Consider the following 26868-nt stretch of genomic DNA (forward strand, 5'->3'; position numbering starts at 1 on the left):
TCCCACCGGGGGGTCTGATTGGCTATGGATTCCCGCGGAAACCGCAGCCCCCTTCCCCCCCCCCGGCACCTCCCACCCCCTCCCCTTCATGCAATAACTTCCAGGAGACCAAAGGGGGCTGGGCTTCTCCTCATTGTTCGCCTAGAACTTCCAGGGTCGGGGTGCAAGGAAAATGGGAAGCACTAGAAGGCGCGCTTCTCCGAAGCTGGGGGTGCTCTTGGCCGCACTGATCCTACCCTGTGTGGCCTCCCGTTCTGTCTGTATTTAGATCTCTCTCTCTCTCTCTCTACCAGTTGTCCCAAGACGAGATTATCAAGTCGTGTGGATTGCCCAGTTGGTATTGAAAACAATAGGCACTGGAATTGGGATTTGACTCTTGATGGTTTTACTAGCCTCCAGTTCTTGTGCAAACCATTCAGCTCCCCTCACTCTTAGACTCTCTCATTACCCTGGTAGGTAATATACCCCACCAGGAATCTAAGCGAGGCTTGATGAAGCACAGCTGTCACTCCGAGGTGCCGCTCCGGTTTCTCTTGATCACCTCGAAATGCTGGTCATCAGGTAGGCTCCAGAATGTTTCCAGAAGAATCCAGGTGTGCCACCTGTGTCTCAACTGGGAAGGACTTGCCGTAGCCTGACTCCCCGCTGGTTTGAAGGTCCCATTTGTGATGTCCGGGCCAAACCAGTTTCTGATGAAGTAGATATTAGGACATGCTGGGCAAATGAGTGCAGAAACGACAGGTTCTGAGAGCATCGCTTAGGGAAGTATCCTTTTATCTTCATAGAAAACATTGTCATCGTCTGGGTGAACAAAACAGACTTCGTAGGCAGGCGGTGGAGTAGCGGGCTCCAATTTGGGGGCCACCCGCAAGCTTTGCAGATCAGGAGCAGTGGACACAACTCGTGGACCCCTAAGTCGAAGAGGTCTTCCAGGGTTTCCTCTGCGAGTCATTGTCCCCTCGGAGCCCACTCGCCTTTTCAGCCTTCCTGGGCTGGGCCTCTCGAGCTGGCTAGGCTGCGCCCCCTCTGCTCCTGGGGATATTACAACACTGTTGTAAGGAGGTGGTTGCTCCAGCTCTTGGAGGTGGGGCTGTGATTGTGAGTCCATCACCACCACCGCCTGCTCATAGGTTGGCACCTCAAAAGCTGCATTGTCCCTGTGGGAGGAGAAATAGGGTCATTAGTGGCTGCCTGAAAGGAGTCTTTTTTCTTTTTCTCTTCCACTCTTGCAAAAGACCATCTATTGTCTGCTGACTGTTGCTCTTAATAATACCAGTGACAGAGGAAAGCAGAATCTCGGCTTAAGAAACCAAAGGCATGGAGGGAATAAGGGCCTAGAGCAGTGGTTCTCAACACGTGGGTCATGGCCCCTTGGAAGTCTAATCGGGTATTCTACAAATATCAGATATTTACATCATGGTTCGTAACAGTAGCAAAACTACAGTTATGAAGTAGCAATGAAATAATTTTATGGTTGGGGGAGTCACCACAACATGAGGCACTTGTATTAAAGGGTCGCACGCAGCCTTAGGAAGGTTGAGAACCACTGGCCTAAGGGCGTTTTCCTGTCATCCTGCTCTCCCCATTAACTCACCGTGCACTGACCGAGGCCTCTGGATTCTCAGTCTGCCTTGAGCGCTGCCTGGATTGGAGGCCCCGCTCCACAACGCAGGCCAGGAGGCAGGCCAGAAAGCAGAAGCCAGCCAAGCAGAGGAAGAAATAAGAAGCAGGGGCCACATCAGGCTGGATGACCAGTAAAGCCAGACCCAGGAGGAGCGAGGCGCTGCTCAGGAAGAGAAACGGCTGCTTCAGTTTTCCCCACAACTGCCTCGGCACCATGGTCCCTCCCAGGGCACCTGCAGGAAGACACGCAGCTGTGTGTTAGCTAGCCATTGGCACCCCAGCAGTGCCAGACCCCAAAGTAAAAATATGCTCCTCTGTGTAGGTTCCCGGTTGGTTTTCAGTCTGAAAGAAATGATCTTCAGGGCCTCGGGGGAAGGGGGAGAGGCCTCCATTATTCTCTCTAGGTTATCGGTGTGGGAAGCTGGGAAACTAGTCCACTTCGGACTCTCAGCCTCATGTGACTTTACTACGGTCACCATGGCACTGCCTGCTGTGTTCCTTGCTTTCTGCCCCCCCCCCTGCAGTCCCCCTTCCAGCTCCCACGAACACCATGCAGGATCCAGGGCCAGTTACCTTGCCTGTGGCCTCTGCACACAGGCATCTCTGGAATCCAGGTGATGGGTCAGGCCTTTCCCTTTTCCTGTTCTGGTCAGACCTTCATTCTTCTCCTCCCAGTTAGAGGCCCCCCCAGTATGGCCCTGCTGGACACAGGGAGAGGGCCCATCACTTACCTGTCAGCCAGACTTCTGCTGTCTGCTACAGCTGAGTCAACCCATGCTCTGGATGGAGGAGAATGTGAACCCAGACACAAGGCCACACACAAGGCCCCAGGGACACCAACTAAGGGAGAAAGAATCTTAGAAAGACCTAATGACTTTCTGCACCCCACGTAGTCCCGACCCAAGCCTCTTCCCCCAAGTCATTAAGCTCTGATTTCAAGTTTCCTGTCAGCACAGAGACTGGGAGGTGTGTAGGAAGGGGACACCTTTTCTCTGAGAAAAAAGCCAACAGTCAATCTCAAGACAGCTCCCACCGGGCAAACTCCCAGTGTCCTGAGTTCGGTGTAGCAAGAACTCGCAGACCCTCTCCGCCCACACCAGCCAGACGCCAGCCGCCTGCGCCGCGCCCCGCCCCTTCAGGAGGCCCCAGGAGCTCTGGCTCACCTGTCTCTTTCGGAAGGACGCAGAAAACCGGTCTCAGACCTGGAAATCAGGGACAGAAGGAGGAGCCCACTTGCCCCACCCTCTCCTCTGCCCCAATCCTTCCTTCGGGCCTAGTTTTTCTCCACCCCGTTCTCCCAAGACTGTCCTGTTACTGCTCCACCTTACCTTTCCCTTCACCCACCACCAAAGTCCTGCCCCCTCCCTCTCAATGGTCTTTGTACTTAGGACTGGAATCGGAATTAGTCTTTCCGTCCTTTTACTCAAGGCATCTTGGGTGCTGATCACAATCCTAAGCACAAAGTACCTTCAGGTTCGTTTTGTACTTGTCTTTCCTGAATGACTGGAGCAGAGACCGTGGCGTATTTAGAATGCTGGGTACAGAGGGAGCCATGGTCGAAATCGGAGTGGTGCATCCTGCCTCTGCTGCTGTGTCTGTGGATTCTTTGTCTCGGGGAGAGTCGGAGGTGTGCTCTTGCTTCCCCGCTCAATTAACTGGCTTCTTACAAACCCAGCTCCTAGCTGAAGCCTGCTTTGGAGTCTACACTGCGTAACCACACCCTTCTTCTCTGCTCCAGCTTTTGCCTGGTTATATAGTATCTTCTGTTTCTTTCCTGTTCTACTTTGAGTTTCTCAAGAGAAGTGATTTCTTTCAATGTTCTTTGAATCCCCGAAAGTAAGTGGACTCTTGACACTGGGGAACTTTGTGCTGTTGAGTTTATGCCCTGACCAGGGGCTGTACCCACTCTAGTGCTCTGGATGTGGGTCTGGCTGTGAGAATGAGGGAGGGAAGGAGGTGGCTGGGGCCCTGCTGTGTCCTAGAGCCAGAACAGAAGAGTGGACTCTGTTCCTTCACCACGTTAGCATTGGGCAAACCCAAGAGAGACTAGAATACAAATATAATCCAGGGTCTCCAGGAACAGTTGTGGGGGCCATAGACAAGACTGATGGGGGGAGGTTGGAGAGAGAGAGACAGAGACACAGACAGAGAGACACAGATAGAGAGAGAGGGACAGAGAGAGAGACAGAGAGACAGACAGACAGAGACAGAGAGAAAGAGACAGAGAGAGACACAGACAGAGAGATCGACGGAGAGAGAGACAGAGAGACTGGATTTGAAAAATGAATATATCTGAGTAGTATCTGTGGGTTGTGGTGGGACTTCTGAATGAACCTCTGTCCGAGCTTGCTTTGGAGGAAAGCGGGGGCATGGCAGGCTGTAGTGCCCATGTGAGGTGTATCTCTATATAAAGTATGGAATGGGGACAGGGAGGAGGGCCACTTGTACCAGAGTATTTGGTACCAGTTCCCTTACTGTTCAGCTCATATGGAGAAAGTATAACTGGAATCCAGAATTAAACCCTCAGTTAATACTCCAATAGGAGGAAGTTGCTGAGGAAGTCCTTGGTATGCATTGTAAGTTTTCTCAAGGTGTGAGTTGGGGAGGGAGCGGAATGGGGTAAGAGGCAAAAGGCCAGAGGGTGTGGGTAGGAGCTGTCTACAGCAGGAGGACCTGGCTGCGCTCCTGAGGGGAGAGCTGGGACCTTTGTAGCTTAAGGCTCTTGGTTGCCAGCGGAGGCTGTAACGTTGAGATCTGATAACTGTGGTAAGCACTAGATGTAAGTCAGAGAGTCTGGACTGTCTCAGTCTGTGTTCTTTAATTCCCTAACCCAGAAATTTGAAACCAATTGCATTACTTTCAAAAAGTTACAAAATATTTAAAAGAGAAAGGGAAAATGAAGATTAGTAGTTATCTTGATACCCTTTAAAAGTTTGGTAATTCTAGGCTGTTCACAAGACAGACCATACTCTGGTTCATGCTAGTGTACACTAATGACTGTGCAACTGTAAAATGTTTTAGAAATTAGGCGGCATGTATTTCACCTGATGATAAAGCCTCTACTAGAGTAATTTCTGTTTAGGGATCAAACTCAGGGCCTTTCATAGACTAAGCAAACACTCTGAACGATATATCCCATGAAGTTAGCTCTAAAATCCATGAAACAGTTTATTGAATGGATATGCCATAATTCTGTTAACATACCATCTTGAAGTTTTACTCAATAACAACCAGCTTTTCTTAAAATTCACTTTATCATTAAAAATGGTGCTAGAGGAGATAGCAGTGAGGCTAGAGAGTGCCAGGACCAGAGCAGGGGAGGAGCAGAGGAGCGGTTGTTAATGGGGTTCCTATGCAGTGACAGACATTCTCGCATTAGATGGTGGTGGGGACTCCTGCCCTTCAAAGACCGCTCAGTGCAATGAACATTGCACACGTACTTTCTCCTGTTTTTTATGGATTGAGTGATGAATTCTGAGAGGGGAATAAAATCTAATGTAAGTTTTTATTGAGAGACAAATAGATAACGAAAGTTTTATTGCCCTGAATACAAATGGCCAAAGTGTTCTCTAAGGCTGCGCTTCCCTTTTCTTTCTCGTCAGCTTAGTAGCTATATCAGTTATTTTCCTGTGGCTCTGATGGGATACAGGCTAAAGCCATTGAAGGGAGGAGAGGTTTATTTTGACTAAGGGTTTAGGGGTGTGAAGTCTTTTGTAATGGGAAAGATGTGGCATCGGGGGCTTGCTCCTAGCTGAGTGGATCAGGAAGCAGAGAATGGAGAGTGCTGGTGTTCATCTACCTTTCTGCTTATCCTCCTCCCATTTTTATTCTGTCTGGAACTCCAGCTCATGTGATGATGGGATTGCCTGCAGTCAGGGCAGGTATTCCCCCTCAGCTAATGCTCTCTGGAAACATCCTTAGACACACCCACTAATATCCAAAGAGTTTTCTTTTGTTTCGAAATCCAATCAAGTTGACAACATTTACCATTTACCATCACAGTATCTTTTTTTTTTTTTTTTTTTTTGGTTTTTCCGAGACAGGGTTTCTCTGTAGCTTTGGAGTCTATCCTGGACTAGCTCTGTAGACCAGGCTGGCCTCAAACTCACAAAGATTCACCTGCCTCTGCCTCCTGAGTGCTGGGATTACAGACCTGCGCCACCACCGCCCAGCTCATCACATTATCTTTATTTAGCCTTTGACAAATCCTACTGAGTTCCAGTAACTTCCTGTGCCCATTATTCTCACTTCATCTTAGGGGACTGTCTTAGGATTCTATTCCTGTGATAAATACCATAATCACAAGGAACTAGGGGAGGAAAGGGTTTATTTTATCTTACAACTCCAAGGACATACTCCATCAGTGAAGCAAGTCAGGACAGAATCTCCACACAGGAACCGGGAGGCAGGAACTGAAACAGAACCATGAAGGAGTGCTGCTTACTGGCTTGCTCCTTGTGGATTACTCACCTTACTTTCTTATACAGCCAGAACCCCCTGCCCAAGGATGGCACTTCCTACATCAATCATTAATCAAGAAAAATGCTCTCACAGACTTGCCTACTGGCCAACATGAAGGAGGCATTTTCTTATTGAGGTTTCCTCTTCCCAGATGATCCTAGACTGTGTCAAGTTGAGAAGGAGAACAAACAAACAAACAAACAAAAACACCATCACCAAAAAATCCAAAACCAACCAACAAACAAAAAACAACCAAGATAGGGATGATGGAGTGATAGGCAGATAAGGTAATAGATTCTTGATGTGATTGCCAGTCAGGGAGATGCAGCTGTCCTCTGCTGTGTGTTTATCTCTGTGGCCTCTTAGTTCTGCAGTGTTGTGGTTGTGAATCTGGATGTCCTTTATAACTGTGGCTAATGTGTAGAGTGTTTAGTGTGTATACCTCACTGTGCTGAAAACACAAAATAAAAAACTTATAATGTGTATAATATGAAAGAGTTACTGTGATAATTTTCACTTTATGGATGAGGTCAGAAACTTAATGAATATAGAGCTGGGGATGTAGTTCAATTGGTAGAGTGTTTTTGCCTAATGTGTATGAGACCCTAGGTTATCTTTAGTAGGCCGTGAACTCAATGTAGTGGTAGTACATGTCTTAGTTATAGCACTCAGGATAGAAGCAGGAGAAGCAAGAATTCAAGGTCATTTTCAAATATAGAGAATTCAAGGCCACTAGCTTGGGCTAAATGAGACCCTATTTCAAATAAAACAGGGAACACAAATTTTAGGGTTCAGGTCAATTAGAACCCCAATTCTTAATCACTGTATACTTCATCAAATACTTTTGGGGGACACTTGTAATGATAACTTCATAAAAATGCCTCTGACATTCTACAATTATTACTCTGCTCTTGCCCAAGGAATGGTTAGTTGAAATATTTCCTCCTGTTTGGCACCATGAGAGAAGGCTGGTACTGAGGTATTACCATATGAGGCAGAGTGAGGAAGTAATGAGTGCAGTACTCCATCAAGATGCTAACTTCCCATCACCTAATTAAGACCGAATAGGCATGGACTCGATGCTGATGGTTCTTCTTAAAGCATGGTGCAGTTTGGACATAAAGCAGCACCCCGAATGGTCATTGAGGGGTAAGTAGACCAGGAGGATGCTGTCTCTATTAGGAGATTGATCCATTGATGAGTTCATAGCTGAATAAAGTAGGAGGAAGGGTCTTGTTGAAGGAAGTAGGTCATGGGAGAATTACTTTGAAGGATGTATTTTAGCCCTAGACCCTGCCTTTATCTTTCTTTCTGCTTCTTGACCACTGTGAGGTGAGCAGCCTCCTCTGCCTGACACTTTGGCCACCTTTTCTCAGCCTAAAGTAATGGATCCAGCTGACCTGAGCCTTTAGAAACCATGAGCCTAAACAAACCTTCTTTAAGTTAATTTCTCTTTGCATATTTTGTTACAGTGTGAGAAGGCTGACTCACACATCATAGATAGATATATCTATGAACAGAAATGATTGATTGAGCCTACATGAGACTCTGGTTTTTTGTTTGTTTGTTTGTTTTTTTAAAAGGTCTTGTTTGGTCCTTGGGCACAAGCTTGTTGGGTAAGGTTCATTGTCGTTTTCAGTCTCTGAAGGATCCAGCCAGTTCAGATAACGTGAATGAGTTAGGACCAGACACACCTTGACCTTTTACTTCAGCAGTGCTTTCTTCTTTGTTAATCCCTTATTGCTTCCCGAAAGCTGTAAATTCTCCAATATGGAAGTGTAAATATGTGATCTCACCCTCAAAAGCAAGGCTTAAGATTGCACACCACTCATTGGGAAGGAGTGGCACAGACAGGGGGGTGTAGGTAGCCAGTCTGACTCAGGTATTCACCAAGCCACCAAAAGCTTTAACGAAATCTGAGAACTTGACCATGGTTGGTGCCCAGTAACAACAACAGAAGTTTTAGTCCAGGGTTACAAATGTCAACAGGTGGTAGAGAGAGACCCATACGTAGCCAGGAGTGGAGGCACAAGCCTGCAATCGCTAGTACTCCACAGGCTAAAGTAGGAGATTCATGAGTTCTAGGCCAGCCTAAGTGACTCAGTGAGCCATTGTTCTGAAAAACGTAAGTAAACAAACAAGTAAGGAGCAGACAGATAATCGAGTTGTGTATACATGCATCCCGAAATACGAACAAGCAGAAGGCCTCAGGGTTGGGCATGCAGGATAGAGACTGACAAACCTGGTTTCAGTTTCAATTCTGCCACTGGCAGATGCTTGCAGGACTCTGGGTGGGTTTTCTGAGCATCAACTTCTAGTCTATAAACTTGTGAAAATAAACAGCCTCCCCTTACCAATGATTTCCCACCCTGTGCCTCTTTCTGACTTGGAACTGCAGCTAAAGCCAGATTTGAGTGTAATGGGTGTGTCTGGTGAGGCCAGCAGAGGGCACCATCTTGCACTGGAACCTGATGTCATTGAAGAGCACTTGTTTACACTGTTACAGAGCTTTATGCTAACCTCCTAGGGGACCTACCCAGAGAAGTAGCACATTTGATTTTGGTCTCCAGGGTTTTGTGATGTAGGCAGAATGATAAGACACTCATAAAATTTAAATAATGGTAAATGATGGTCTGAGAAAGTATCAATGTTGTATATTAACGAATCAAAAGTCCCTTTCACTAAAATATAATTGTTCCATTTCATTAAAACAATCTATATTTATGGTATACATATAATAGTTTAGAGAATTATGTAAAAAAAAACCTTTCTATCTCCAACCTCAGTACCTCTCCCTAAAGGTCATCAATTTGCCCAAACAAAGAGCATGAACAGACAAAAACTGATACAACCTTTCTGAATGTGTTCGGGAGCATTTCATTAATATTGATTTATATTTTGCTTTTTCATGTAACTATACATTGTAGATTATTCCTTTTTAGTATAAATACACCATTTTATCATTTTTAGAAATAGAGAAAATAATTTTATAATAAATACACATACTCACCTGTAAATGGATGTTTCTCTCCTGCCTGCCTGTTCCCAAGTACTGGGCAGTCAATCCAAATAATTGACTTGGAGGCTTAATATAAATTATAAATGCTTGGCCAATAGCTAAGGCTTATTACTAACTAGCTCTTACATTTTAAGTTAATCCATTTTCCTTATTTATATTCTGCCACATGGCGGTACCTTTATTAATATGGCACATTAATCGTTCATCTCCTGTTCCCTCTGCATTTGGCTGGCTACTCCTGACTCTGCCGTTCTTCTTCCCAGCATTCTTTGTTTGGCCACCCCGCCTATATTTCCTGCCTGGCTGCTGGCCAATCAGCGTTTTAGTAAACCAATTTGAGTGAAAAATCTTTACAAGTGTACAAGATGATTATTCCACAGCACTCACCACATGTTTTTACAATCAACACTATACTATACTTGCTTTGTTACATGAATATCCATTATTTTATCATTTTATTCATTTTTTCAATGAATCTTAATTTTTGGTATATTTCAAAGGGGTCTGCAGACAATACTCCTCTGCCTAAATACTTCAGCATGAACAAAATAGAGTTCAGTGTTTGTAAACTCTTTCCTTCTCCCATGAAACACAGAAACTTCTAGAGAAAAACATAGTGAATACTCAATATATTGGAGTAGGCAGGAGCTTTCTGAACAGAATTTCAGCAGCACAGGAAATACCTTAGCCCAGGGATCAACATATGGCACTATATGAAATTTAGAAATTTCTGTAGAACAAAAGAAATTATCAGCAGAGCAAAATAAACAGCCTACAGAATGGGAGAAAAATCTTTACTTCAGACTGGGAGGTAATAACCAGAATTTTTACAATGAATTTCCAAAATTAAACACCAATAAAGCTGCCAATCAAGAAATGGGCTAATGAAGTGGAAGGTTCTCAAAAGAAGCACAAGTGGCCAATAACTATATTCAAGTGTTCAATACCCCTAGTCATCAGGGATATGTAAATTAAGACTACTCTAGAATACTGCACCACCACTGTCATCAAGAAATCTGAGTGGTGGTGGTGGTGGTGGTGGTGGTGGTGGTGGTGGCAATCCCAGCACTCGGGAGGCAGAGGCAGGCAGATCTCTGTGAGTTCAAGACTGGCCTGGGCTACAGAGTGAGTTCCAGGAAAGGCGCAAAGCTACACAGAGAAACCCTGTCTCGGAAAAACAAAAACCAAAAACCAAAACAAAACAAAAATCTGACTAATGTTGGAGAGGATGTGGGGAACTAGGAACCCTTATTCTTGCCTGGGGAGAGTGCAGATTAATACACCATTATGAAAATCAGTTTGGCGATTCCTCAAAAAACTAAAAATAGAACTGCCATAAGATCTAGATACACCACTCCTGGGCATATACCCAAAGTACTCCATATCCTACTGCAGAGACACTGTATCCATGTTTATTGATGTTATATTCACAATAGACAGGAAATGGAACCATCCTAAACGTCCATCAATAAATGAACAATGAAAATGTATATACCATATAGAATATTATTTAGAAATAAAGAAAAAATGAAATCATGAAAATTTCAGGAAAACAGAAGGACTCTGAAAATGTATGATCCAAATTCAGAATGAACCACATGTTCTCCCTCATATATAGATCCCAGCAAATGATGTAAATATGTATGAACAGTTAGTAGTGGATATTGTGGTTTGAATGAAAAATGTCCCCCATGGGCTCATGTATCTGAACACTTGTTCCCCAGTTGGCGGCACTGTTGGAGGGGATGCAGCCTTGCCTGCTGAAATACATCACAGCCGTTGAGCTTTGAGGGCTTACAACCTCACCCCATTTCTTGCTTGCACCCTCTGCTTCCTGTGTGCTACTGGATAGGCTCACAGTTTCCTGCTCTAGCTGCCCGCTGCTACATCTCCCTTTCCATTATGGACTCTCTCTCTCTCTCTGCAACCATAAGCCAAAATGAGCTCTTTCTTCTAGAAGCTGCTCTTGGTCATTGTATTTATCAAACAGCAAAGTAACTAACACAGTCTAAAACTTGGAAAGGAGAGGCTATTATTAGGTAATGAGGGAGGATGGAATGCAGACAAAAGGACACGTGAGCCATGACAGGCTATAAAGGTATTTGTTTTCTAGTTTCAGTTCTTTCATAGTTTTTTTTTTTTTTCATGCACTATCAACTGTCTATTAAAGTACCCAGACCTATTTTTACATTTCATAGGAATCCAATGTGTGTTGCTCCTTTGAGACAGTAATTGTGAAAGTTGGGCTTTCTTTTTAATTCAATTGACCATTAGTGCAATAGGAATAAGACGTGACTGGACACCGAACACATTTGTCACACTGATTCACGTAGGACAAGTGATTAAAAGATGTTTTGAGGTGAGGTGCAGGAAATCATGAAGTTGGCTTAGCCTAGCTGCCTTGAGAGGCATGCATCATAGGTTTTTCAGGTTAGAGTTCATAGCTCCTGGAACACTGTGAGCCTTTCAGCTCCTGAGAAAGCTAGGCACTCCCTCAGGTAGTGAAGCATTCAGGCTGCTTTGTGTTTCTCTGTATATTCCCTCAGAAGTCAAGGAGGCATGGAAGCCTGACAGGACAACTGGTCTTAGGCATTAATCTTGTGTACCCTGTATAGTCATTGTATCCTGTGTGGGAGCCCACAAAGGTTTTCTAGTGAGATCTGAGCTTGCTTTACCCAGCAGGGCTGCGTAAGGGGATGGGTTGATCACGTGCATGGTTACCAGGTGTTTGGAAAGGGTCTACACTTGGCTGTGCTAGGAGGAGGTCTTTTGCTCCACCCCTTGGCATTTCTATAAAAAGTCCTTTAGAAGAGACAGAAGGGGCCCCATGGATAAGGATTCAGGCCCTCCCAAGGCTATCCTGTGTTCTATCTGTCTCTCTCTCCTCTATATTTTTTTTATCTAAATCTCTTATCTGTTCCTACTCAAGGGTACCCTGAGGAAAAAGTGGGGGCGATCCCCCCTCCAATCCTGGCAACAGCTGTATTGTAATTGCCACTATACTCTATTTCTGATAAGGGAATAAAAAGTCTGATTTCTCTCAATAAAAATTGTCACAGCCTGAGTCTTGATGTGACCTCTCCAACCTGAACCTGGTTTAATTTCTTGCAGGCATATCAGGAAATAGCCTGGTAAGTAATCATACAATGAGGATTTTATAAACTGAAATTTCTTGATTTTTTTTCTTCTAAGACAATATTAAATTATTCTATTGTGGTATATAATATGTAAACCTCTGCTATGCATAAAGCATGCTTTTAAAATAAGTAACTAATTACATTTATTTGTGTTTGTATGTGTGCGGGCATGTGTGTGCCACGGTGCATGTTGTGTGTGTGTGTGGTGTGGAGTGGTTCAGAGACAACTTTCAAGAGTCAATTTTCTCTTTTCACTATGAACACTAAGTTCAGCTCAGGTCATCAGGCTTGGCAGTTAGTGCTTTTACCCCCTGGGCCATCTCTCGGGCCAAGCCACAGTGTATGAATGAGAAGACAGTGCAGAGACACTTCATCTTTATCTCCAAAACTCTATACTCACTATTGCCAGGGTAACTCTAAATACACAAAGCTACTCATTGTTTTAGCTTGGCCTTATATTTGTAAACATTGGGAGTCTTCATACTTTTTATTTTATGTGAGCTGCATGTACTATAAGACTCCTTTGCAGAAGAGAATAGTCCATTTGAGATGTACTTCTGGCTTTACATCATAGTGAACCTGGGTAAAGATGATTTTAGATCCCAGAAGATGCAGGGATCACAGAAGAGAAGGGAAGATGAAAGTAATATGGTATCCAGGGGGAAATGGGATATAAAATGACAGCTATGAGAAGCTGGCAAAAAGGCTTAGCCTGACTTAAAGCTCTCCCTGGTTCCCATCAGGTGTCCCAAGAGTGGACCCAGCATCAGAACAGTCTTACCATGTAAGTTAATATGGCATCAAAATGCAGAAGTTTCTGATTATTGAACAGTAGGGAATAAACACAAGTGGAGATTTAGGTAAGTAGTTGGCCAGAGGGAGAGAGGAATGGAAAAGCTGAAGATGCTTAGGAGGGAACAGGTATTACAGCAGACTGGGCACAGAGGCTCAGTGTGTTCTCAGGATCTCAGGGAGTTATGAATAATTAAACAGCTTGAGCCAGCCCACGGTGGCGCACACCTTTAATTCCAGCACTCAGGAGGCAGAGGCAGGTGGATCTCTGAGTTTGAGGTCAGCCTGCTGTACAGAGGAAGTTCCAGGGCTACACAGAGAAACCCTGTCTAACTAACAACCTAACAACAATGGAAAGGAGAGGAGGAGGAGGAGGAGGAGGAGGAGGAGGAGGAGGAGGAGGAGGAGAGGAGGAGGAGAAGAAGAAGAAGAAGAAGAAGAAGAAGAAGAAGAAGAAGAAGAAGAAGAAGAAGAAGAAGAAGAAGAAGAAGAAGAAGAAAATAGAAAGATTAAACAACATCTCCAGGTCACAGCATAAGGCCAGAGACTGCCTTGCTCTGGTTCTGCTGGCCTGTGTAGCTGGACTCACATTAAATAGCTGAGCACAGCTGGACTGTTTGCTGCTTCCCTCCAGTGCCCACTGTTACAGGGTCCCTGGCCATACTCTTCTCCCAATGTCCCTGGCTGGTCAGAGACAGTTAATGCCAAGATGATTTGTTGCTAAGTCTACTGGGCTTAGTTTTCTTTTTATTTGTTTGTTTATTTATTTAAATGTACGAGTGCTCTGTCTGCATGTATGCATGTATTACAGAAGAGAGTATCAGATCTCACTCTAGATGGTTGTGAGCCATCATGTGGTTGCTGGGAATTAAACTCAGGATCTCTGGAAGAGCAGTCAGTGCTCTTAACCACTGAGCCATCTCTCTAGCTCTCCCCTCCCCCAACTTAGTTTTCTGTCTTTGATAGACAAGTAGGTTTTTTTAGTAGGAAGAAAGGGAGACTATCTCCTGCCCCTGCCCCACAGTGGCCCCACAGTGCACTGGGGAGTCAGGGCTGAGAATCCAGAAAGAGTTCTTCTTGCCCGACCTGCAGACAGTGGTACACCAACACCAGCCAGGCAGACTCAGACCCAGAAATGTTTTGTCTAGTGGCGTCAGGTTTATTGTCTGGGAATGCAGAACTTAAGGCTTTCCAAAAGGCACTTGTGAGGCACAGAAGTAAAGGCAGCCACCGCTAAGGCGGACTGCTGCTTCAGTCCATAGGGCCACGGCGGAAGTCAGCTTGGTCAAATTGAGAAATCGAAGTTTACTTTCTAAGGCAATCTTAAAGTCTGGAACACTGGGTTGGGGGCACAGGGCCCATCCACTTCTCTCCTAGATAAAGAAAACCACAGATGTCTATACATGGTTCTCAGACATGTTAGCAGCAGGAGATGGTCTCAAAGAGCCATAGGACCTTCCAGGACCTGCTTGCCTTCAAGGCGTAGAAGGCTTCCTTCTCCCCTATGGGGAAGACTTCCCACCCCCATTCACCATGGATCAGCACCATCTATATAAGGCTTCCTTGTTGGAAATACCAGGAACGTCTGTTATTGTTGTTCTTCTGGTCATCTGATATAATGGATATTGAACCGGGGTCAAAAGCTCAAGAGAATGGAAACCCGAACTTACCCAGGAGGTAAGCTAGCAGTTCCATGCGATCGGAGCCAAATAACATGTAGGTTTTACCGTCCACGTGGGCGACAGTGGCAGGCAGCCCAAAGGCCTAGGGAAAACAGAGTGGGAAGAAAGGTGATAGAGCAGGAGCTCATCAGGCTGAGGCAGAGTGTGCTCGGGTGACACAGAACAAGCAGACAAAACGTTGGCTGAGAGGCATCTTCTCTGCTCTACCTCTGTGCCACATAGCTTCACAGTTTTAGAAACCATCATCTGCCTCCTTGCCTTTCTTGACTAGGCTTAGGGGGAGGAAGGAAGCAGATGAAGTGCTTCGGGAGAGCTGGGGAGAAGGCAGTTGAAAAGGAACATGAGCACCCATGGTGATATTCCTTCTCTACCCGCAGGCTGGGAATGGGGATACACATGGAGTTGCTCACCCCGTATTTGCAGGCTTCCTCAGTGGTCTCCTGGAGCTTGCTCTTCACCTGTGCTGTGGCAATTTTCCCCAGAAGGCCTTGCGCTTGCTCTGTGGACATTCCTGCCTTCTCTGCAGCCTGGGGAGACAAGAAGAGCATGCAGCTGTGTCTGCATTTATGGGAGCGGGAGAAAAGGCTATTCTTGTCCTTCTCTGCCCTCAAGCTTTCTTGGGAAGACCTTTGCAAGCAACAGGTTACCTATCCTAGTCAAGACAAATTGTCTACTTTTCCCAGTGTCTTGAGATAAGTGGGAAAGGTAGAGGGCAAAAAGATGTCATAGTCACAGAAACAGCACTGGAGGGCATCACAGAAACCAGCTAGCCCCACTTCTCCATTTCACAATGAGGGCACAGCAGTCAACGGCCATTTATTACTTGCTTAGAGGCACAGAGTTTGTCAGTAGCAGATTAAATGCCGCACCACCGGAATTCAAGTCCAAAGTGCCTTCTTCCCTGTGTCTTAGAATTCCTAACGGTCTCAGGCTGGGTTTTGAGTCCTGTAGAACTTCCTGAAGATGCTTGGAATGACGTCATCGGTACAGCTACCAGCGTGGCTTCCAGACAGTGAGAGGGCTTCTGATTAGGATGCTTCTTAAAGTTTAGAATTAGTGGCTGTCTACCTGGAATCTCCTGGGGAGCTTTTAAAGCCCCAGTATGAAGACCGTTCCTTAGATGATGACATCAGATTTTCTGGGGGTGACACTGGCACTCCTGGTGATGTCAGTGTACAGCCCAGGTTGAGAAGCTACAACTTGACCTATAAGTCGCTGTCTCTGACAGTTAAATGAGAGCTGTTGAACAACAGGGGGATGGATAAGCCACTGAGAGAAGTGGGTTATTAGAAAGATTTGTTAAATATTAAGTAAAAGCAGGCTAAAATTATGTATACACACAAATGTTTTTAGGAACTAGATATAGACACTAGAGGATAAACTAGCCATTCTTTGCATATCTAGCTTAGGATTGATTTGATTCTCATATATTAAGAGACTATGTGTCAACTATCATACATATACAGGAGGGAAAGATTATTTTGAGTTTCTTAACTTCATCCCAAAGAACATGTGACTTTTAAAGGCCCATCCCTGTCTGGCATGCACTTCCATTTATTCCTCACTGAGCATCTGTTTAATTCTCACTTGTCAGTTATCTTTTTTGTCTGCGGAAAGTCTCCTGCCTGGTAATAGGAATATATTAGAGACGTTTGTGTTAGAAGTTTCTGGAGGCCAGGGATTGAACTCAGGCCTCAAGCAGATTAAGTATGCACTCTACAACTGAGTTACAACCCTAGCCCATGGAACATTCTTTAAAGAACCTTCTCAGTTCCATCCAACTTGATAGTCATTTGTCCCCCCAGACACAGACATTTCTTTCTAAGTCATTAAGAATCTTTTATGTTCTCAGATTTCCTGTAACCTTAGTAGGGGGTGGGGTCCAGTTCGGACACTCACAGCCAGGATGCTCTGGGACTCCGTGATGTCTTCATCCTAAGGAGAAGAGAACACTTAGCAGGAAGGAGCTAGCAGAGAGAGGGGTATGACAGGAAGATTCTATCTCTGGAAATTGCCCTGGGAAGGGTCAGAATGTCACCTAGCTGCCCGTCCCTTCCCTCCAGGATTCAGAGTCCAGCCCTTACTCGAGACCAAACACGCATCCATAGCTCTCTGGACACCTTCTCCAGCATCTCTGGTTGCTCCATTTTCACGGAGGTGAGGAAGCGCATGGCATTTAAACTCCCTGTGGGGCAGAGGCACATAAAGCTAAGATTCCTATTTCTTGTGTCCTGATAGAGGACCAGCTCATCCTTACTTCTGACACCACCCCCCTTGCACCTCCTCCCCCAGGCTCAATCACCTGCAGTCTTTAATCCCAGTCTCTCATTATGGACTCACTATGCTCAGCCCTTGTTTCTGCCCATCCCCCACTTTTGGGTAGCTGGTTCTGGGTCCCCCACACAATTTACTTATTGATCGCCTAAGAAAGTCCCAACTGTTCTGTTCCCCACTAGATTCACCAACCTCTTCTGACCTCTATTATTTACTTACTTATTTATTTTATTTCTATTTCTTCTGATACTGGAGTTAAAGAGAGTTGTGAGCCACTGTGTGGTTGCTGGGAACCAAATTGGGTCCTCTGGAAGAGCAGCCAGTGCTCTTAACTGCTGAGCTCCAAACCCCTCCGTACCTTTCTTGAGAATCACATTGAAGAAATCCTTGGGTATGCTGATGGGAACCTGGAAGTGTTGCCTCAGGAGGGGAATCTCTTTGTTCATGTACTGGCCTTTTCGGGGAACCATAGCTGGTGGTTTGTTTCCTGGCAGTGGAGAGTCAGACAACTGTGAGAGAGGACATGAGGGTCTCAGGCTTGGGGAACCCCTCCTGTAAAGGGCAAACTATTAGCTTAGGAGGGCTGAGGTCTGCATACTCAGTGTAGGACAGGGCCCTCAGGCCACAGAAAACAGCCCTCCTTGCCCAGTTGGGAGGACGTCTCCCTGCTTACCACTGTCCTTCATGATCCCAGCGATGAAAGCTGGGCGCAACTTCAGGTTGATGTTCCAGAGGTGTTGGTACCTACATAGGACCTGCCGGTGCAGGGATAAGAAGAAAGGGAGCTTGTGTGGCATTTGGAGAGGACAGATGGCTCAAGTGGCCTACAGGACTGTCTCCTGTAGTCCACACTGAGCTGCTTGCTTTAAAAGGAAAAAAACTCTCAGCTCTTTGAAACAGATACCACAATTCTTATTCTAGTGTGTGGTTTCCTGCGTGACCCTTGGTGGCGGGGGTGGGGTGGGGGTGGGGGTGTCAAACGACCCTTTCCCAGGGGTTGCACATCAGATATACTGCATATCAGATATTTGCATTATGATTCACAGCAGTAGCAAAATCACAGTTATGAAGTAGCAACGAAAAAAATTTCATGAGGAACTGTATTAAAGGGTCGCAGCATGAGGAAGGTTGAGAACCGCCACTGTAGAGCATCCTAGCGCCCCTAATTCCCCCCTCTGAACTTGACTTGTTTCTTTTGAGTTGCCACTGTTCTTCCTAGGGCCCGTAGGAAGAGAATGTTTGACCCTAGGAAATCAGGACCCTACTTAGAGCCACAGTCCGTTTAAAGGCACGAAGTGAACTTCGGCCCAGGAACAGTCTGTGCTAGTCCTAACCTTGAGGGCACCGCCAGGAATTTCTGCAACCCGGCGCCCAGTGCCCCGCTCTGCACTCTCCCCGCAGGCCACAGCCGTGGCGGCTTCCCCGCGTCACCTCAAAGCACAGCCACGAGTAGGGGGACAGAACGTCGTAGAACAGTTCCAGGGTGCGCGGCGCCGGCCCCATACTGCAGCGGAGGGCGAAAACGAACGAGAAGCTGCTGTCAGCAGAAGAGCCAATTCCAGTCTGCAAACTGCAGGTGGGGAACCCTGAAGGCCTAGTGCGCAGCCTCCGGGAGACCCCGCCCCGCGCGGGCCCAGGGGGTGTAGCCTGGTCGACCAATGAGGGCGCAAGGGCGACAAGGGCGGAGTCTGAGTTGAAGCGGAAGATGGGACTTAGAAGAGGCTCTCAGGTGTGTGAGGTCTCTGGGCGGCTCTGGAACTTAAGCTCTCAAGCAAAGAGGCAATGCACAAGGATATGAGTTCGGAGGAATGAAGGGACTATAATGATGTAACTATAATTATTATTTCTTGTTGGGTGCATGGCGTTTTAAAGACCGAGGCAGGGTGGAAGTTCTGAATTACATCTTTTCTTGCATTCACTTTCTCAGGGATTAGCACAGTGGCCGGAACAAATCTGACAGTCCACGTAGTGGCCTTTCCTTAAGTTCATCCTCTACATTACGACACACCTAGGGATGTCTGAAATTGAAGATAATATCCAACACTACATACTATGTTTTTGTCTATACATAGATATCTATGAGGTTTAACTTATAAAATTGACACATTACTGATGAGTAATAGAATAGCCAGAACATACCATACTAAAAATTTGTGCTTGTTACAATAAAAGTGTTACTTGAACACAAGTATTTCAGTACTACAACACTTGGTCTGATAATGGAGGTGACTACTGAAAGGAGGTTGGTAGTGTCTACAGTGTGGACACACTGAACAAAAGGATGAGTTACATCCCAAGACAGAAGACACAGCAGTTCATCAGCTACTTTTATTTATTTATTTATTTATTTATTTATTTATTTATTTATTTATTTATTTATTTATTTATGTAGCCTTATCTATCCTGGAACTCCCTATGTAGACCAGATTGGCCTTGAGTTCACAGAGATTCACTTGCTTCTACCTCCCAAGTGATGGGATTAAAGGCATGCAACACCATGCCTGGCTCCATTGTCATTTATTACTGTATGTTTGTATAGTGTGTGTGTGTGTGCTGCGCGCGCGCGCATGCGCGCGCGCACGTACGCTCCAGCACACATACGCTCCAGCACACATATGGGGATCAGAATCTTTACATAGGTGACCAGAACTAAACTTAGGTGGCCAGGCTTACGCAGTCTGGAAGCAAGCACCTTTACCTGTTGGGTCATCTCACTAGCTCTCCCCACACTATTCTTGAGGCAAACAATCAAAAATGTATTGTCTTGTTTCCATTTGCCATTGTTAGACCCTGTTTACTGCAGGGAAGTAAAATCATAGGAAGGGAAACTTTAGATAAGGGAGGTACTATTGTAGTCCAAACAGCGCACCTATCATGGCCTAGGGGAGGATATACACAAAGACAGCTTTACAGCAAGATAGTACAACTTATAGAGTTAATACCTGGTGTGTCAAGTACTTGGTATGTCTGATCCTAAGGTCACTGAGAACAAGCAGCAAAACTTTTAAAAATGGAGGAAATTTTAATGACATTCTTGAGACAGTGTTAATAGGACTAGGGACCTCACTGCTGCAATGATTGCTCGGGAATTTTAGTTTGCAAATAGGTGATAGTAAATTGGGATATTATTTACTACAGTGAGATGTATATATTTTAAATCTCATTTAATGAAATTATCTTGAAAAGTATGTGTTTTGTTAGTGGAGAAGCACATAAGACATTTCATTTCTTATTTGTGTGTTCACAAAAGGAAACAGTCACATGCTAGTGATCTCAGTACAAAAAGCAAATCTCTCCCTGGCCGGGAAAATGCTAAGTTTAGACTGGATTGCCTCCCAGGGGCCCACTGGCTAAATGCTCTCAGTTCCAAGGTTTGTGCTATTATGATGCAGTGGAAACATCAAGAGGTGGGGCCTGGGATCTTCAGCTCACGGGACTGCCATGATAAGCTTCAGCTGTCAACTTGGCACATATGGGAAGAGGGAATCTCCATTAAAGGATTGCCTTCATTGGACTCCAGACCTGCCTGGGCTGTATAACAAAGACATCTGGAAGGGAGCCTGAAAGCAAGCCAGGAAGCAGTGTTCCAGGGCCTCTGCTTCAGTTCCTGCCTTGAGCTCCTATCCTTGGCTTCCCTTGATAATGGACTTATAACTTGTAAGCTGAAATAAACCCTTTCCTCCCCAAGTTGCTTTTGGTCATGGTATTTATCCTAGCAACAGGAAAGTAGCTAGAACAGGGCACATGCCCTTGAAGGAGACTTTAGGACACACAATTTCTACCTTTTTGTCCTATTTGAGAATCTTGATTATTAAGTGAATGACTTTGCTCTGTCTAAGGCTACTTCCACGATGTATTGCTTTCATCTAGGTCCAAAAGCAATGGGTCAAACATGAATTGAACCCCCCAAACTGTGAGCCAAAATAAACCTTTTCTTTTTATGAGTGGATTGTCTTAGGCATTTGTTACATTAGTGGAAAGTTGATTAACATAAAAAGGAATATACAAAATAAAATGAGAAATGATGTTATTTCTACCCACATGTAGATTAAGCCAGTTGATCAAAAGCACTGAAATTGAGCAATTATATTTAACACTGGTATTATTTTAAATGTATGATATTATTTTAAAGCATAGAAATATAATATTTTAAAATTTGATCATTACTTATTTATGTATTTTAAAAATAATTTGGATTAAGAAAAGTTGTCAATATAGTATAAATTTCTGAATACCCTTTGCTCCAGCTTCCCTGAACAGGAGGAATATTTCACATAAATAGAGCCTAATGATTAAAACCAGGAAACTAACATTGGCCCATTACTGCTAACCAAAAGATAGACCTTATGTGCATTTCACCAGTTTCCCTACAGACATTCTTTTGTCTTTGTTCCAGGATTCAACCAAGACTGCCACTGCTGACATAATAAAATACAACTCTTGTTCAGAAGAGATTTAGGGATGTTTGTTCTGAGACAAATATGAGTTGCCACAGCCTAGGAACATGGATTTAGGTTTTCTGTAAATGATATGTTCCACTGTGGAAGAGATTACATGAACTTTCATAGTAGCAGAATAAAAGAAATTCATAAGCGCTCACATTTACGTCTTTACTTATTCATGTGCCTGTGTACTGCACACATGTGGGTACTTGTGGAAATCAGGGGTCAATATCAGGTACCTTCCTTATTCGTTTTCCACCTCTAAAAATTTTTGTTTTATTTATTTTTAACTGTATGCATATGCGTGTGCTTGTGCACATGAGTGCAAATGCCCTCTGAGGTCAGAAGCATTGGTTCCTCCTGAAGCTGGCGTTAAAGGCAGTCTCCCAGTATTGGTACTAGAACTGAATTTGGGTCTTTTGGGAGAGTAGTGCACTCTGTTAACCTCTGAGTCTTCTCTCCAGACCTTCCTGATCTTATTTTTCAATCGAGTCTTTCAGAGAGCCTGGTGCTCACTGATGATGGGCTGGACTGGCTGGTCAGCAAGCCCCAGGGATCCTTCTGTCCCTGTCTGCCCAGCACTGGGACTGCAGGTGTGCACGACTGGTCCCAGCTTTTCTGAGTGCTACGGATCAGATACAGGTTCTTATGCTTCTACAGCAAGCTCTTTACTAACTGTGTTCTCTCCCCAGCCACCATCAACACATTCAAAGTTAGAGAAGAGGGGAGAAATTTCTTTAGTAAGATTTCAGATATTAGCTCATAACATTGTTAACATTAAGGCTGGTGGAAGCTAGGAGTCTGATAACACTTTTCTATAAGTTTTTCCTTATAATCACAAACATGTTGAGACAGATATTAAGATTGGTAATAAATTTTTTTTATCACAAGGAATAACGATAGCTTAGTAAAATTTTGGCTCTACATCTGTAGCATTCTGACTCTCTAAAAGCATGAAGTCCTAGGCAGCCAGTCTTCAGGTATTCAATGCAGATGTGGTTTCTTCAGAGCATTTCAGCTCACACCATGAGATTTAGCTGTCATGTCTCTTCATACCCCTACCTATGAAAGCTTCTTGATTTTTTTTTGTGTTCCACAATGTTTATTCTGTTATAAAGTACTGGCCGGCTATTTTGTAGAAGTATCTCTGCTTTAATGTTTATCTGGTGTTTTTTCGAGATTATACTGGGAGTCTTGTTTTTGGGGAAGGGTAATACAGAACTGAGATGCCCTTCTCCCTGTATCTCACCAAGGAGTACATGATGTTAGCATCACAGTAGCACCAGCCTTGATCATTTGGCTAAGGTGAAACTGCTGTTACAGCACCCCCTTGGTTGTAGAATATTAGTTAAAGATGTGTTACATTTGTTTATGCTGTGGAACATTTCTTTTCTTTTCTTTTCTTTCCTTTCTTTCTTTCTTTCTTTCTTTTTTTTTTTTTTTTTTTTTTGGTTTTTCGAGACAGGGTTTCTCTGGGTAGTTTTGCGCCTTTCCTGGAGCTCACTTGGTAGCCCAGACTGGCCTCGAACTCACAGCGATCCGCCTGGCTCTGCCTCCCGAGTGCTGGGATTAAAGGCGTGCGCCACCAACGCCGGGCAAGGAACATTTCTTTAATGATGCACAGTTGTGTTGCATTCTTTTATGTTGCATTTGTTTAACTCTGCAAAGTTGTGTTGCTTTGCTGGTCTAGAACACCTGTTGGGTCTAATAAAGAGCTGATGGCCAATAGCAAGGCAGGAGAAAGGATAGGTGGGGCTGGCAGGCAGAGAGAATAAATAGGAGGAGAAATATGGGAGGAAAAGATGAAGGAGCAAAAAAGGAAGGAGAGGACGACATCAGGGGCCAGCCACTCAGCTACACAGACAGTCACAGAGTAAGAAGTAAATATATATATATTAGAGAAAGATAAAATCCCAGAGGCAAAAGGTAGATGGGATAGTTAAGATAAGAAAAGCTGGCAAGAAACAAGCCAAGCTAAGGTCTGACATTCATAAAAAAGGATAAGCCTACATATGATTTATTTGGGAGCTGGGTGGCAGGCCTCCAAAAGAGCAAAAGAAGTGTAAAGAGTAAAAAAACAACCAACTGCACCCCTCCCTGTTCCATATTTCATGACCATTAGTCTGGGAAGCAATCAGTCAGTGTTGCTCACTCTTGAGGAGAGGGTTAAATGCATTAAGTCCACCCCACAGTGGGAAGCATGAGAATTTGAGCATTTACATTAAAATCACTACTGCAACAAATAGATATTTTGGGGCAGTGATTCTGAACCTTCCTAATGCTGTGACCCTTTAATACAGTTCCTCATGTGTGGTTATCCTTAACCATAAAATTATTTTTGTTGTTATTTCCTAAGTGTAACTTTTCTACTGCTGTGAATCATGATGTAAATATGTTTGGAGATAGAGGTTTGTCATGACCTATAGGTTGAGAACCACTGTTTGGGGAGCGGTACTGAAGCCATGCAACTACCTCATGGCTCATTAAACTTTTGCCACCAATTTTAACATCTGTCAATTGCCTATAGCAATTATGACTATGGTGTTTAAATAATGTGTTTTTGTTTCCCTCATTTCTTTTACGTTTATTAATGGGAATTCTTCTGAAACAAGGGTTGTTCCTTCTTCCCATCTGTTATTTATTAAATATGTATTCATATCAGTGTAAACTAATATTTTAAACATAATGTAATTATTAAACATTAACCTAAGTTTCCCTAGTCTCTCTTCATATACTATTGTTATTAGTTATTATTAAAGTTTGGACATTATAGATGATACGGGGCAGTGGTGGGGACAACAAAAATATATTCACTTCTGGTCTGTAGAGGTGACTCAGTGGTTATAGTTCTTGCTGTGCAATTGTATTGTCCTGAATTTTGATCTCCAGAATACATACAGTGCTGTGCTTAGTAGCATTCATCTGTGACCCCACTGCAAGATTGGAGGCAGAGACAGAATCACTGGAAGCTCCCTGGCCTGCTAGCTTGGCATACATACTGTTGAATATCAAAAAACCTTGTTTAAACAAGGTAGAAGGCAAAGAGTGACCTCCTCATGTTGAAAGGACCAAGCAGATGCCATAACAGGCTGCTCAGTCTTCTCTTGGAGATCAGCCCTCAATTTCAGTTTCCTGAGACTTGAGCAAGCAGTTTCTGGGAGGGCCATGAACAAAAGACATAGTCCTTGCAGCAGCTCCCTTTCTGCACGTACTCTGACTGCTCAAGGTTCAGCCAGTTGTTTACTGTCTGGGACCCCTCACCAACTTAGAGCTATGTGCATGAGTCAAGGACAGAACCTGGGTCACTGAGTTAGCCCCCACAGTTAGTACATGCTAGGCTAGCCAGCCTCGATGGCAGCTCAAGGACATTGCCTGGGACTTGTCCAGGCCTGCCCAAAAAGGATAACTGTAACCCTCAATCAGTAAATTCAAAGGCTACACACTCACACAATCATATAATGCAAAGGCTTGTACCACCCTGTCTGCAGTTTTTCCCTTTAAAAAACCCTCACTCTGAGAGCTCAGGGCCATTCTCCTCCGCCCACTGTATTGGAGTGTTAGACACAGACCAAGCCTGGGCTTGCTTGTTATCAATAAATCACTATGTGTTTTGCATCAGATATCAGCTCTGTGGTGGGCTTGCTCGGGGAGGGGGGGTCTCACAACACAGGCACAACAATGTGAGGTGCCCACATTCCCACTCTCTCACACACACAGATTAAAAATATATTTGCTTCTATATTCCATCATCTTTACATTGCTGAGAGCAGCACCTGGTATTAAAAGAAATCTTTAGACACCTTGGAGCACTTTTGAGCAAAGAATGCTCCAGGTAGTTCTTAGCATCTGGAGAAGTTCAAAGAGCTCCACTCTGCAATATGGGCAGCCAATATTTACAGACGGAAAAAGCGATTAAGGTTCAGAAATAGCTAGTCATCATGAGGAGTTGGCTCTACTTGGACATTATCTTAATGGTTGACTACCTGTGCTTCATTGAACTCGGCTGCTTATAATTGCATGAAACCGCCGGGCGGTGGTGGCGCACGCCTTTAATCCCAGCACTCGGGAGGCAGAGCCAGGCGGATCTTTGTGAGTTCGAGGCCAGCCTGGCCTACCAAGTGAGTTCCAGGAAAGGCGCAAAGCTACACAGAGAAACCCTGTCTCGAAAAACCAAAAAAAAAAAAAAAAAAAAAAAAAAAAAAAAAAAAAAAAAATAATAATAATAATAATAATAATAATAATAATTGCATGAAACCCAGCTACGTGCTGGGAAACTCAGACTCCTAAGTCTCAGTTTATTTCTTTAATAAATTGGACTGCAGCTCCTTTTAATAGAAACTCAAGGTACAGAGACAGTCTTACGCTACTGGAGCCATTGGCTATGTGCTTACTCAGTTGAACCACAGATACTGATAAGAACTGTTGAAACGAAGAGACAAAGAAAACTATATAAAATGGCCCAAAGGACTCAGTAGAAGGACTAAATATAACAACAGTCACTAGACATTGGAGGAGGGAAAGAAAGGGTGGTGTTTATAAACTAGATTCTCGTCTTCCATATGTAACTCAGAGACACTGGTTATAGTTGAACCTTCAATAAAGAGAGCTGTGAATTAACTCTGGAAAAGCTTTCAATAAGGTACCTTTTCAATTTAGTAAAAGATGGATTATTTAATAATGATTTTAGCCTGAGAGATTTTTAGTAAAATATAGTTGGATACATATACTACAGTTAAACTTGGAGCATCAAATAATGAATTGTTTAAGAGGAATGAGCGACATGCCTGAGATAGTTACGGAAAAACATCTGATACATATCTGGAATGATAGACAGCATGGCTGGCTGTCATACCAAATGAAGAAGCCTCAAAAGACTGACACATTCAGATGAATACAATTAAAAATATGTCTGGCAAAACCTAGTGGGTGGGAAAAATGAGTAAATATAATCTGTGTTTATTTCATACTCGATAGTTAATTTTAGTTATCCTAGTATAGAAAGAACCAAAGTTCAGTTCTTTAAATACAAAAAAAAAACCTTAGTGGGAAAATGTAAAAGTGAAGAGAATAAAATATTCATAGAAATGGACATTAGATGACTTTCAAATATTAAAAAAAAATCCTGCTTACACATACATACCAAAATTTCCATTTAAAGCTACACTACAATATTTTTTGCTGTGTAGCTGGCAAAGACCAATGTTTGATGACTCACTCTTGGCAAGGATTCATGAAAAGGCATGTTCTTATGTAATAAGTGGGAGTGCACTTTGGTAAAGCTTTGTGGAAGGCAATTTAGCACCATCTTTCTGACTTACAAAAGCACAGACCCTTTGACTTCAGTAGTTTTGAGACTTTATGATAAAACATGACATTGTACATGCAATATGATGTGGTATAAGGTTATTTATGTGTGCACTTATTATTTTTGTCTAGTC

The 26868-nt window shown here is 44.0% G+C and overlaps 2 protein-coding genes across 3 annotated transcripts; both read right to left on the reverse strand.

Moving 5' to 3' along the window:
* Nucleotides 1–362: 362 nt before the first annotated feature.
* Tmem139 (transmembrane protein 139) lies at nucleotides 363–2965 on the reverse strand. Of its 2 annotated transcripts, none has more exons than XM_028876422.2 (4): nucleotides 2787–2965; nucleotides 2355–2463; nucleotides 1595–1856; nucleotides 363–1157 (listed from the first exon to the last, which is right to left on the reverse strand). In XM_028876422.2, exons 3-4 carry the CDS (start codon nucleotides 1837–1839, stop codon nucleotides 758–760), a joined length of 645 nt encoding a protein of 214 aa, XP_028732255.1. In that variant the 5' UTR covers nucleotides 1840–1856; nucleotides 2355–2463; nucleotides 2787–2965; the 3' UTR covers nucleotides 363–757. The 2 variants fall into 2 exon arrangements, with proteins under 2 accessions (XP_028732255.1, XP_037059505.1); XM_037203610.1 differs by lacking the exon at nucleotides 2787–2965 and adding an exon at nucleotides 2609–2721.
* Nucleotides 2966–14168: 11203 nt separating this feature from the next.
* On the reverse strand, nucleotides 14169–18606 carry Gstk1 (glutathione S-transferase kappa 1). Its single transcript, XM_028876467.2, has 8 exons — nucleotides 18420–18606; nucleotides 17662–17743; nucleotides 17347–17475; nucleotides 16799–16899; nucleotides 16614–16649; nucleotides 15125–15241; nucleotides 14703–14796; nucleotides 14169–14405 (listed from the first exon to the last, which is right to left on the reverse strand). Exons 1-8 carry the CDS (start codon nucleotides 18489–18491, stop codon nucleotides 14356–14358), a joined length of 681 nt encoding a protein of 226 aa, XP_028732300.1. The 5' UTR covers nucleotides 18492–18606; the 3' UTR covers nucleotides 14169–14355.
* Nucleotides 18607–26868: the final 8262 nt, after the last annotated feature.

The sequence above is a fragment of the Peromyscus leucopus genome, chromosome 3 (assembly GCF_004664715.2).
Source record: "Peromyscus leucopus breed LL Stock chromosome 3, UCI_PerLeu_2.1, whole genome shotgun sequence".
NCBI classification, from domain to species: domain Eukaryota; kingdom Metazoa; phylum Chordata; class Mammalia; order Rodentia; family Cricetidae; genus Peromyscus; species Peromyscus leucopus.

What these genes read in the sequence shown, in the direction of transcription:
- Tmem139 (XM_028876422.2), bottom strand. Translation starts at nt 1,839, where the DNA reads ATGGTGCCGAGGCAGTTGTGGGGAAAACTGAAGCAGCCGTTTCTCTTC. An exon ending in GAGGCCTCGGTCAGTGCACG is followed by an intron (nt 1,158 to 1,594) that starts GTGAGTTAATGG and finishes CTCCTCCCACAG; the next exon opens with GGACAATGCAGCTTTTGAGG.
- Gstk1 (XM_028876467.2), bottom strand. Translation starts at nt 18,491, where the DNA reads ATGGGGCCGGCGCCGCGCACCCTGGAACTGTTCTACGACGTTCTGTCC. An exon ending in ACTCGTGGCTGTGCTTTGAG is followed by an intron (nt 17,744 to 18,419) that starts GTGACGCGGGGA and finishes CTGCACCGGCAG; the next exon opens with GTCCTATGTAGGTACCAACA. An exon ending in CAATGTGATTCTCAAGAAAG is followed by an intron (nt 16,900 to 17,346) that starts GTACGGAGGGGT and finishes TCTGCCCCACAG; the next exon opens with GGAGTTTAAATGCCATGCGC.